At 31.3% G+C, this 13161-nt stretch overlaps 1 protein-coding gene across 1 annotated transcript; it reads right to left on the bottom strand.

Annotated features, from left to right (window-relative positions):
• Window positions 1-514: 514 nt before the first annotated feature.
• Window positions 515-2607, bottom strand: LOC112526406 (fasciclin-like arabinogalactan protein 15). The gene is made up of 2 exons (XM_025136692.1): window positions 1284-2607; window positions 515-613 (listed from the first exon to the last, which is right to left on the bottom strand). The coding sequence occupies exons 1-2, from the start codon at window positions 2605-2607 to the stop codon at window positions 540-542; spliced, it is 1398 nt and encodes a 465-aa protein (XP_024992460.1). The 3' UTR covers window positions 515-539.
• Between the last annotated feature and the right edge of the window lie 10554 nt (window positions 2608-13161).

Below are 13161 nucleotides of genomic sequence, written 5' to 3'. Positions count from 1 at the left end.
ATTAATAGCCCAGAAACAAATCAATAATTAAAAAAATAATTTGTCTTTATATTAAAAATTTTAGAATTTAATTATTAATTATTTTGGAATAAAGGGTTTTTTTTTTAACAAAAATCAAAAATGGAAAAGACACAAGACAAAGAATGATGCCACAAGTTTTGACCATATACAATTTCCGCAAAAATCAAACATAAATACACATAAGAAAAAGGAAAAAAAATCACTTTTCACTAATTACAGTATTTATAATAACACCATAAAGAAGAAAAAAAGAATTGGAAAATTATTATATATAAAAAAGAAAGTTTGTTCTGATCTGATTTGATTCTCAGGGGAAGCTTCCTTGGATGCCAAACTTCCCTTTATGTGCTGCTGCCTGCTATTTGCCACACAATTTTTCTAATTAATCAAACCATTTTTTATTACGTTTTTATTTAATAACAATAATAATCAATCAAATACCCACCTTTTTCTTTTTCTTTTGTTTTTGCATATACATATATATATGTGTGTATATATATATATATATATATATATCATCAATAACAGGTTTTAAATCGAGAATCTTGTCCCAATGCTCCAGCAATCGAACATGCCACCTCCATTAACCTCCCTGCATTTACCAAATACTAATTAGATGCAATTCTATATCTCAACTTGTGGTTTCCAAGATCAAGAAACTACCTCTAATTAATCAACCAACTTCAAAAAGACTAAACCCTTTTCTCCCACTTCAAATCCCATCACTTTTTTTATATATCAAACAAAAGTTTCTACTTTTAAACTACCCACAAGATCAAATTACCAAAATCTTGGCTGATTAAGCAAGCAAAGTCATGATTAAGCCATAACTTTATTCCAATATATACAAACAAAAGGTTCAACCTTTAGAATAGTTTCTGCACCAAGTTTTGTGTCTGTCTAACACTAATTACTAATCATATTTATTCATGTCATCAACCTAATTATAAAGCTAGCTCAACCGTCAATAAGTCGCCACCGGTTCTACTCCTGCTAGACCACTCAGGATTCCTTGAGGTGCGAACAAACTCGACGGTTAAAAATAAAACCTAATTCTTGGTATAAAGTTGTACCTTATGTTACGATAATTGTACCATCAAAAGGGGTGGTCTATTCTTTTATGGGGTATAAAGTCGTATGAGTGCAATCGACGCGGTGGAATAATTCCATGTGACCCACCACCACAGACAACCACCACTCACACCGACAACCAGTCACCGGAAAATTTCACGGCAGTAAATATTAAGAGGAAGAAAAGGTACCTCTCCTTTGCTTAGGTGCCGCCTTAGTCATGGCAACCTTGCTCGCCGGTTTTTCCGTCGTTTCTTCCACCGGCATCAACACCCCATCAATACCCTGAACGGATATCCTTCCATCGGTGTAAATATCTGGATCAAACAAATACGCCGATCCCTCACCTTGCCCGAATTTAACCGACCCATCGGCCTCCTCCGCCACCACTTTATGCGGCAACCGCAAAGTATCGTACTGAACCTTTCCGAACCGCCTTACGGAATTATACATACTTTCTTCGGTTTGATACTCCGGTATCAGATGATAGTACATTATCTGCTCCGGTGCACCTGGATCACTCAGCTGGTCGGTGGTCAATTTAGCCATGGCTTCATCGTTCGGTGCCAACACTGTTAGAACATAACCTTCCGACACTAACCTTCCCATCTCCGTCGCTAACGACGTCAAATTGACTAAAATGTCTGCTAATTCGTTATATCCTCCGTAATGTACAAGGGTTTGGATGAAATCTTTCACCTGGCTCTCGCCGTCGAAGTGGTGGCGTGGCCCACCGGGTCCCGGGGCTGGAGCCGGAGCTAGGGAAGGGCCAGGCGCCATTGCGTCGTAAATAGGGAGAACCGGTGGAGCACCTGCAGGAACCGGACTAGCCGGTTTTTTCAATCGATGGGTTCTCGGATCCACAACCGGAGCACCTTCCGGTAAAACAGCAGAAATGGAAGTCAAACTCCTTCTCCGGTTAAAATCTTCTTGCACTGATCGAGGCACCAACAATCGCTCGATCCCGTGAATCAATCCATCGGGTCGAATAACATCATCGGGACGGGTCACTCTGGCTAGACCACCTACTATCTTCTCGCCGGAATTTCCGCGAGTCAACGGCAAATGGTTGTCAGCTTCGTCGACACAAAGAGTTTTATGCGGAGCTACTACCGATCCAACGTCCTCGCCTGGCCACTCTTTTGACCCGACCCGAGACGGAATGATATGAAAAAGCAACAGATTCTGTAGCGATTTGAGATTGCCAGGCTCAAGTAAAAAGCGCTTGAACTCTGGATCCATCTGCCTTTCAAGAGCTTCGTTGTTGGGCGCAAAAATGGTGATATTGTGACGCGAAACCGCTTCTTCAAGGGTCTGTAGTAGAAGAGCTTTCTCAACGAGTTCCGATAGCTCAGTGTAGTGAGAATCGAGAAGCGCAACAAGAACTGAATTGGAATTGATCTGGGTGGAGTTAGATTTAGGGGTTTGATGCTGCAATGCAGTTGCAATATGGATGGATGTAAGAAGAAAGGCGTAGAATATAAGCTTGAATGCACCATAGTTCAGAGAACCCATGATGCTAAACTGAAAGAAAGATCAAAATAAGAAAGAATCAAAAATCAGAAGGAGAAGATGATTTGCATGTGGGTGTTCCTTCTCTCTCTCTCTCTCTCTAGGAAATATGATGAGTGAGAGTAGGTTTATGGGGTTATGATATGATGAAAAGGGAAGATGGGTTTTTGTTTGGGGATTAAAAGAGTGGGGGAGACAGGACAGGTGGTGAAAGGAAAGAGAAGGTGTTGAAACGGCGAAGGATCATGTCGTTTTATGAGTTAGGAATAGGAATAGGAAGAGAGGGTGTGGGGTAGCCCAACAGCCTGGATGTAGGGACCACACGTGTGGAATAAAGCATACTTTTCATACGGCTTGGCTTGGCTTCAAAAAATCCGCATACTGTTATTATTTCTCCCAATAAATAAAATCTCAAATCAAACATTTTATATTCATTATAAATCACGTAAAACAGCAGAGTGATTTTATAAGCTTTAAATAATAACAATAAATAACTATTAAGGAATTAACAAACCTAATTCTAATTTTTGTTAATAAGATTCTTTTTTATAATAAATCGTTTCTAATAAAAAATAAAATCGAATATTAAATTTATAATAAAAGTTTTTATTTAAGTTCAATAGCCATTGAAAATGTGTAATTGTAGTTGTCAATGAATGCGTCATCATCAAATTAATAATAAAAAAGTAGCAAATTACTTTTTTAATTTTTATACGTATCATATTAAATTTGATTCATATTATAAATTAAATAGATTTTTAATTTATTTCACTTTTGGTGGTTGTTTACTGTAACTCTAGTTAGAAAAAGTCAATTAATTTAAAATTATTTTGGTTTTTTACTTTTTTTTAATTAGATTATATAATATATATTAGATTATATTTGATATTTTTATAGCTAATTAAAATTAAAATATTGTTTTCTGAATTTTTCCACACAAATGTAATATTTAATATTTTTTAAGTTAATTTTTTAGTAAACTACAAATTTGGCCATCGTGGTTTGTCGGAAATAACACTTTTTATCCTACATTTTCTAAATTACACGATGACTATTGTAGTTTTGGAAAACGTCTGGATTTTGTTCTCTCTTTCTGACGACCAATAAAAAGTTCCGTTAAATGTGGGGAGTTTTTGTTCATTCGTTTATTTTCTTTATCTTTTATCCAATCAAAATCGATTTTATGATTTTGGTTTCCTTGGTTTTTGATTGGGTAAAAGACAAAAAAAAAAAAATCGTTCAAAGGACGAAAATATCTCTCACTTAACAAAAATATTAACGATCGTTAGAGTGAAAGACCAATTGTGATGTAATTTTGAAACTCTAAGATCGGAAAAGTACCACAAGGACTAAATTTGTAGTGTACTATAATATTTTACATATCTGATTTGTTAACCATTTAAAAATCTACATGCTTATTAAAAATGGATAGATTAGTATATTTTATTTTAGGGGCCGTTTATTAAATGCTTACTCGGTAGGTGTTTATCGGGTAATTTTTTTCACCGAATGAACACGGCAAGACCCAAAAATCTTACCCAGTAAGAGTAATCATAAGGATAGAGAGTCTTACATGGTAAGTGAGGGTAATAACTCTTACCCGGGTAAGTGTTTACCAAGTAAATTGTTGCATATCATTTCATTTTAATGTACTACGATCTTATCCATAAAATAAATTATAGTGTTGACTTATAACGGTAAATGTTTACCGGGTAAGCATTTAGGTAAACAACCCCTTCGTAATAACAAATTTAATGTATAAAGTTAATATATACACATAAAATGAATATATGGGGTCATACAAAATCAAAAGTCGTTGGAAAGAGGAATGACGAAGTGGAGTGGTGGTTGCGGCTACGACACATAATAACGACGATGTGTAGTGAAGTAAATTGGAGTAAAGGAGGGACAACGTGCAATCTGGAGGTGGAAAAGAAAAGAAGGATAGGTGATGGTAACCCGGAGGAAGAAATATGAGTTATGATAGGACTTACGGTTTTCAATTTATGAATCATATTTTATTTTAGGTATATTTATTAATTTTATATTTTTAGTCTGTCGTTCATAAAATAAAATATACCAAGTTATCTATTTATGAAAAACATATAAATTTTTAAATGATTCGCATATGTTAATCAGACAGTTAATATGTTATTTTAAAATAAACATTAATAACTAAACTTATAAATTAAACACAAAATAACAATTATCATGAAAGTTACTTTTAGTCCACAACTTAAAACTCACAAATCTATATATATATATATATATATATATATATAAGTAAGTAAGTAATGGTAGATCTAAAAAGTATGTTAAGCGAACGTATATATCAAAGGTATGTAAAGACGTCTAATATGTTTTTAGTTGAATTCTATCGTTTTCGAGATGATTTTTTTTTGTTTTTGGTTAATTTCAAGGGGCCTTTCTATTTTTGGTTGATTTTCTTTGCATTTTTTAATATTATGGAGCATTTCTCAAAGTTTAGTGTGTGCACATTTCATATATAAAAAATTACTTACAAAAATCGGTTGAACATATACTCAGTACCCAGCTGGGACCTTCGTAGGCTTGCCCCTATATGTAAGGGGTGTCACAACGAATCTCATGAAACTCAACTTTAACTCAAAAAACATTGTTTTGTTTGTATTTTGGATACACGTATTTGAATAGCGGATAATTATTGGAGATTCATGTCCAATATGTATACTTAATCGTCTTCGAGGGACTATTTTAGTGTGTTGTGGGGGCACAATTGGCACGTATATTGCACAACCAAATATGCGTGAATGTGAAATATCATATTCATATCCAGTTATCAACTTGTACGCAGAAAATGGTTGGGTAGCAGTGGGTCTACAGCGAATAAGTAGTGTTGAATGTAATATCGCATAACCCGATGCAGAAGTGGGTGAATTGGTGCACATAACCAATGTCGTGGCTACCATCTGTATCCGTAGTAGTTTTTGCAAGATCATGTTGTGTATGCACATGGGAGTACGGGATGCTCTACATCGATCCCAATAAACACGCAATAATCATCACATGATTGCGATGTAAATTCTCCACCATTATCAAGTCGTACAGACTTTGGTCTTTGTAGGATAATCATGGTAGTGAGCCCTCAAACGTATAATTTGTGCCAAGAGTTTTGCGAATGCGTAGTTTCATGTGAACAATAGTGCGGCATGCGTCCATCGTGTCGATGCGTCAGCCAAAACGATAAAATAATTTAATGGTCTGCATTCTGCATGTTTCAATAATTTTAATCTTCCAAAAATGATTAAATGAATTGAAAATTATAATTAGGATAAACATTTCAATATAATATGGATAAATCAATTTAAAAAAAAAACATTTAAATAAAATATTCACATAATCTCATTCAAATACGATATTATATCTATAATTGCAGATCTATCTATTAAATAATAATAAATATGATTTTGAAGCATAAGAAATCTTCATAAAATTATATATATCACAAATTGGGGAAAAAGTTATGGATAACATTTAAAATATTTGTGAAATCTCAAAATATTAATTTTGAGAAAATTTCAAGCGTATTAATCTCAAATTCGTTGTTTATTTTTGAAATATTATTATATATGGAAATAAATTATTTATAAAATGATGGATGGTTTATAACCAATATATATAAAAATTATGTGGAAAATCAATTTAAAAAACTAAATAAACATTTAAATAAATCAATTATTATATCTAACAACAATATATTAGTCCGACTTAAGGGTGTGTTTAGTACGCAGACTACATGGGACGGGACGGGACAAAAAAAATAGTCTCATGTTTGGCATGCCATGGACAAAATAAATTAGGGTATAAGTAACATTGATATAATTTTATTAATGCTCGGGGAAAAAAAATTAAAAACCAATTGAATATTATCATGAGATAACAAAATTTTGATTTTTTTTTTTTTGTGTCTCTGACTCTTGTGATTTATCAAAAAATGATTCCATTTTTTTTAATTGTTTTTTACGGCTAAAATAAATAAAAGCAAACAATTGTTTAATTTAAAGAATTATATTGAAATCACTATGAAGTCAAATATCAATTTTAAAAAATATATTTTAGTGCAAATCCCTTTTTTTTCCTTTTATGTTAATATCAACTCCGGGTTTTTTAATCAAAAGTAGATAATTATGAATTCAATTCGGTTTTAACAACAAAATATAACAAAAAGATTTTAGAGATCAAATAAAAAATAAACTGTATTGTTCTTTAAACACGAACTTTAAAAAATTAACATATGAAAAACCAAATAGCGAGAACATCATTTTACTATAGACAACCACATGTGATACTATTATTCCATCACATGTGATACTATTATTCCATCACATATGATACATATATGATACTAAATCAGAGACGCGGATGATTTTTCATGTGATATTGGTTGCGGGTCAAGTCATCCTTACACCACTAATCCCCCTCACAAGTATTATCACATGTGATAAGGTTGTTGTTGATATGATACTAGTAATCCATCAAGACCATCACATGTGATGCTAAATCATAAACGCATACAACTTTTGGCGTTGCCTAAGTCGTAGAACACATCGTCCACACATAACAGGGTCCCCTCATGCGTATTATCACATGTGATAAGAGTGTTCTCGCGTTCTCATAAAATGGAGGTGTTCTCGTTTGAACCTCAATCTCTCTCTCTCTCTCTCTCTCTCTCTCTCTATATATATATATATATATATATATATATAAAGAAATAGAGATGTTTACTTGAATTGAAGTAGTGGGAAGCAAGCCATTCAACAATATCAGGGAATGGAGTACATAGTTGTTTACCAACAGGCGACAATGATAATAACAATAAATCTGAGCATACGTGCTGATAACGTGTTATAAAAAATTGGAAAAATCAAGAATAGAATGGAGAAAATGAATCTATATTTCTCATTAATTAAAAGCCTTTTAAATAGATATAGAATACAAGTAGATAGTTATGATAAATATTAGTTATAATCTATCGTAGTTTGGAAAAACGTCTGGATTTGTTCCCTCCTAACGACCATCAAAGTTCCGTTAAATGTGGGGAGTTTTTGTTCTTTTATTGATTTTCTTTATCTTTTGTCCGATCAAAATTGATTTTATGATTTTGGTTTCCATGATTTTTGATTGGATAAAAGACAAACAATCGTTTAAAGGACGAAAATGTCCCTCACTTAACAAAAATTTTAACGATTGTTAGAGAGAGAGAGAGAGAGAGAGAGAGAGAGACAAAACTATGACATTTTTGCAAACAATGATGACCATCTTTGTAATTTTAAAACTCCAAGGTCGAAAAATACCACAGGGACTAAATTTGTAGTGTAATCTAATCTTTTCAAACAATTGGAATAGTCGATATTTTGAGTTTTATTAATAAATTTAGTTATTATTTTGTTTATTTCAAAATAACATAATAAATATCTGAGTAATGTTCGTCAACCATTTAAAAATCTACATGTTAGGATCAAAATTATCCTAAATAATCTGAAAGTTTTATTAAAGCAATTTGGGCTAAGGATGGAAGATTCAGAGATCTGCACTGCTAAATCGACTAAGTTTGGAAGAGCAACCAGAGCTCCTCTGGACGACCGGAGCATCTCTGGACATTAAGTCCTTTGGCTTTGGACACTAAGTCCTTAGGACCAAAGCCCCTCTGGATGAACTATGATCTGGATGCTAAGTGTCAATACAACTAAAGTCCCTCTGGCTAAAAAATGTTCCAAAAGACTATCTTTAGATCCCTGGAATCAAAGACTTCAGCGATATAAGTGTCAAATATGAAGACAAAGTCTGAAGATGATAAGTTGCCTGAAACCAAGAGCTCGAATACAGAGCTCGGGCATAGAGGGCAAGAAGACCAAAGTCTTGAACGCAAATAGCCAAGTACTCGGATATAGAGCTCCACTCCAAGACATAGAGCCTCTGCATAGTACATGCAGAACCTCTGGGTCTCCTACTTAGCTCGTCTGTGTGAAGGTTTCACGACTCATCTTACAAGCATTGATTGGTAGACGCATTGATTTTGCAAAAATGTCAGTTCCAAAAGATTCCTTTTTAGGGAAACGCCGATAAAGGGTATTTTCTCTAAGACAATCAATATAAAATCATATATCGAGAATCACAGAGAATACACATGAGAGTCAATTAGGTCATTGAGAGAGTTATGTAATTTCAATTTCACTCAATAAAGAGAACGGACGGTTTCTATCCATCGTCTTCTACAATCTCTCGTTTATCAATGCATTAACCTTGTTCTGCTGTTAGATCTAGGCCAACACTACATGTTTATTAGAAATGGATAGATTAATATATTTCATTTTATTAGTAACAAAGTAAAAGTATAAAATTAATATATACACATAAAATGAAATATGGGTCATACGAAACCAAAATTCGTTGGAAAGAGGAGTGATGAAGTGGAGTGGTGGTTGTAGCTACGACACATAATAACGACGATGTGTAGTGAAAGTAGATTGGAGTAAAGGAGGGGAGGAGTGACGAAGTGGAGTGGTGGTTGCAACTACGACATATGATAACAACGATGTATAGTGAACGTAGATTGGAGTAAGGGAAGGGTAACGGTCAATTTGAAGGTGGAAAGGAAAAGAATGATAGGTGATGGTCATCCGGAGGAAGAAATATGAGTTTTGGTAGGAAGTATGATTTTCAATATATAAATTAGATTTTATTTTGGGTATATTTATTAATTTTATATTTTTAGTTTGTTATTCATAAAATGAAATATACCAATTTATCTATTTATAATAAATATATAGATTTTTTAAATGATTGACATATATAAATCAGACATTTAATATGTTATTTTAAAATAAACAATAATAACTAAATTTATATCAACTATTGGTGATTGATTAGAAATATCAACTTGAAGATTTACCTAAAAACTATTAAATATTACATTTTATTGGTAAAACTCAAAAAACAATGTTTTTTTAAGGATTAAATAATTATATAAATATTAAATATAATATGTTATATAAAATAATGAAACCAAAAAAAAACGGAAAAAAAAAGTAAAATAGCCAAAATAGCCTTAAGTTAATTGACTTTTATAACTACAGTGAAACAAAATTACAATCACATTAACAAAAAAACTATAATTAGTTTAAATAAAGACCAAACCTGAAAATACAGGGTTGAGATTCTTTGGGAAGAGAAGTTACTATAAAAAGACATAAAAAAAATTACTTGTTTTCAATTGATTAGGTTGTATTGGTTGTACAAATATGATGAATTGTATTTGAAACACTCTTTATATATGTATGTATGTATGTATATAAGGTTGGGTTCCTTTGGGAAGAGAAGTTATGATAAAAAACGTAAAAAGATATATTCACCCATGGACACTTTTTTTAAAACTATTCTATAATGGCATGCTTTATGTTTTGGTCATATAAACTAAGTCATATAAAACAATCTATTAAAACGCTTTGAAATTGATGGTGTCCTGCAAATCCGATTTTGTTTTAGTGCATATAATGATCCTATCTCCGGTGACAATAAACATTCGCACCAATCTCTTCAGAATGAGGACAGAGAAGACAAGAGTTATATTGGACTGAGAATCAAATTCATCATCAGATTTAACATGAGTTTTATTCGAAAAACTGTAGACAATGATTTTACTCAGCACACTAATAACGAATATCGATAAACTCTCCCTTAGTTATGATAGGGCATGGTTGGTGCAAGGGACAATAACATGGCAAAACAAGAACCAGGGCCGATCCTCCTATGTTTTTGGATGTCCTGAGCAGAGAGTTAAAAATATGCCCATAATCCAATAAATAGAAAACACACAAAATTTTATGGGGTTTGTAAACTATGCATCAATCTTAATTGATTATCAACAATAATGAGGTGAACCGAGATATATCGGATCAATTCAATTCTAAAGTACAATTCATGAGTGTGCATGAGATTAAAAGTGATCAAAGATTCAGATCTCTTCTTATGTTTTTCATCATAACTTTCATTCTCACACAATTCTTCGTATATATATATATATTAACATTTGTTTGATTATTGACAAAATTTGAAGCTTAACATATTTTATAATAACTATAATAAAACAAAAATATAAAAAAATAAATTGGCAAATTTACGTTTGAACATGAACATGTTAAATTTTTTGATTTTCAAATTTCTTGGAAAATGGGATTATAAAAAGGAACACCATTATATAAAAAAACGATTAGAATCGTACAAACTAATCCATAACGATTGACACACGGAAAAAGAATAAGTATGTAAAACGCATTTGATTTGATTGCCTTAAAAACAAAGTCAAAACACATGTTACATGTGTGGAGTTCAACAAATTTTATTTATTGTTTCACCGATATGGGATATGATTTTAATCAAAATTAATTGGAAGTTTGAAACGTAAGGAATTAATAAATAAATATTTAATCTAAATTTAGTAATTTACTAGCATGTCTTCTTACATTAATTTAAAAAGAATAATTAAAATATTAAAATGATTGGTTGAGATTGGATCTCATGGTTACCACAAACAAAACAGTTCTCATTTGATTAAACCCTTATATATATATATATATAAAGAGAGAGAGAGAGAGAGATTGGTTCAAATACTAACCAAGATTTTTGTGTTACTTTGTTAATCAATCTTGGTCATTGATTCTTACAATAAAGGGTTGTGATTAATCATGATAAAAAATTAAAATTTTAAATTTACAATTTCAAAGAACATATGTGAACAAATGGAAAAAATTTATTTAGGTAATTTTTTTATGTAACTCCCATATCATTAATTGGGAGTTACAAAATCAAAAAATCTCATTATTTTTATTAATTTATTTTTGTTAATGCAAGATTTATATGAACACACACACACACACACACACACACACACATATATATATATATATGAACTATTGTGTCAAATACGAATAAAAATTGACATATATATGAACTTGAATTGTATAACATTTATGAACACAATATGAATATAATAATAATAGTTGTTACACGAAAGTAAATAAATAAAAAAACATGTATGAACACAATATGAACAGTTTGTGAACAATAGTTCATTCATTATGAACACATTCAGGAGCAAGTCAATGTTAAGATATGCAGCTAGTGTACATATGAACACAATATGAACAGTTTGTGAACAATAGTTTCTTCATTATGAACACATTCAGGAGCAAGTCAATGTTGAGATATGCAACTAGTGTACATATGAACACATTCAGGAGCAAGCCAATGTTGAGATATGCAACTAGTGTACATATGAACACAATATGAACACTTGTGAACAATTCTTTAACAATTACATATGAATTCGAATTCCGATTGTAGTCGTAGACGATTTTAACCTTTTCCTTCTCATTGTTGTCGATCTGTTTTCCAATATTTTTATCCATATTACTCGGACGATATCAAAATCTTTACAATCGCAAATTCTTTAACAATTACAAAATCAATATCATTATGGATAAAATAAATCGAAATTACAAAACAAGAACACGTATAAAAAATATCAATATTACATAATCATCAATTATTGAAATTTTTAGATTTGTAACTCCCAATTAATGATTTGGGAGTTACATAAATGACAAATTACTTAATTACCCTTGTCATTAATATATGAGTTATATGTGAACCTAAAGAAAAGACGGAATATGATTGGTTGAGCTTGGTTAACAAAGTTAACAAAAAAATCTTGGTTAGTATTTGAACCAACCCCTATATATATAGGGGTTCACGTGAGACCAAAGGTTTTTCGTGAGACCCGTAAGACTAATCTATGTTCATTGATCAACTTTATAAGCTAATTATCTAATGGTCTAAAGTTGTACGGTGATAATTTTGTGATTATTGAAAAGTCTCGTGGCAATCTTGTAATTATGAATGTTCAAATTATAGATCTAATCCAATAGTTGAGAATTAGTCTTACGGGTCTCACGAAAAACCCTTATTCTCACGTGAATCCAACCCTATATATATATATATATCTATACTATATTATAAAGCATTTGGCTAAAACTCTTAAAAACTCTTAAACTCTTAAAACTCTTAAACCCGTTCATTCCTAAACAATTTCATCCCATAACTGAATTTGTATAACTAACTGCAGATAAACCCAATCAAATACAGAATAAACATCTCATTTTAAATATAAAAAATCTAAAATATAATTAGGATAATCATTGAGTTCTAACAAAATACTTAATTATTATATTCATAAAATGTTATATTATTAAACAAAAAATAAATTATTTCATTATTAAACTTAAATTAAATTAAAAAAAATAATATATACTATATTATAAAGCATTTGACAAAAACTCTTAAAAACTACTTTTTATACGTAAAATACTGTTTGTTAATGCATATTACTTAAAACTCAAGATTACAAGTAGATTGTGCATAAGTACAACTTATTAAAGCTCYATATCTGAATTCGTGTAACTAATTGAAGATAAACATAATCAAATACAAGATAAACATCTTATTTTAAATATAAAAAAT

This window comes from Cynara cardunculus, assembly GCF_001531365.2.
Source record: "Cynara cardunculus var. scolymus isolate 2C chromosome LG 1, CcrdV1, whole genome shotgun sequence".
NCBI classification, from domain to species: domain Eukaryota; kingdom Viridiplantae; phylum Streptophyta; class Magnoliopsida; order Asterales; family Asteraceae; genus Cynara; species Cynara cardunculus.
This window is presented reverse-complemented; position numbering and strand designations above follow the sequence as displayed.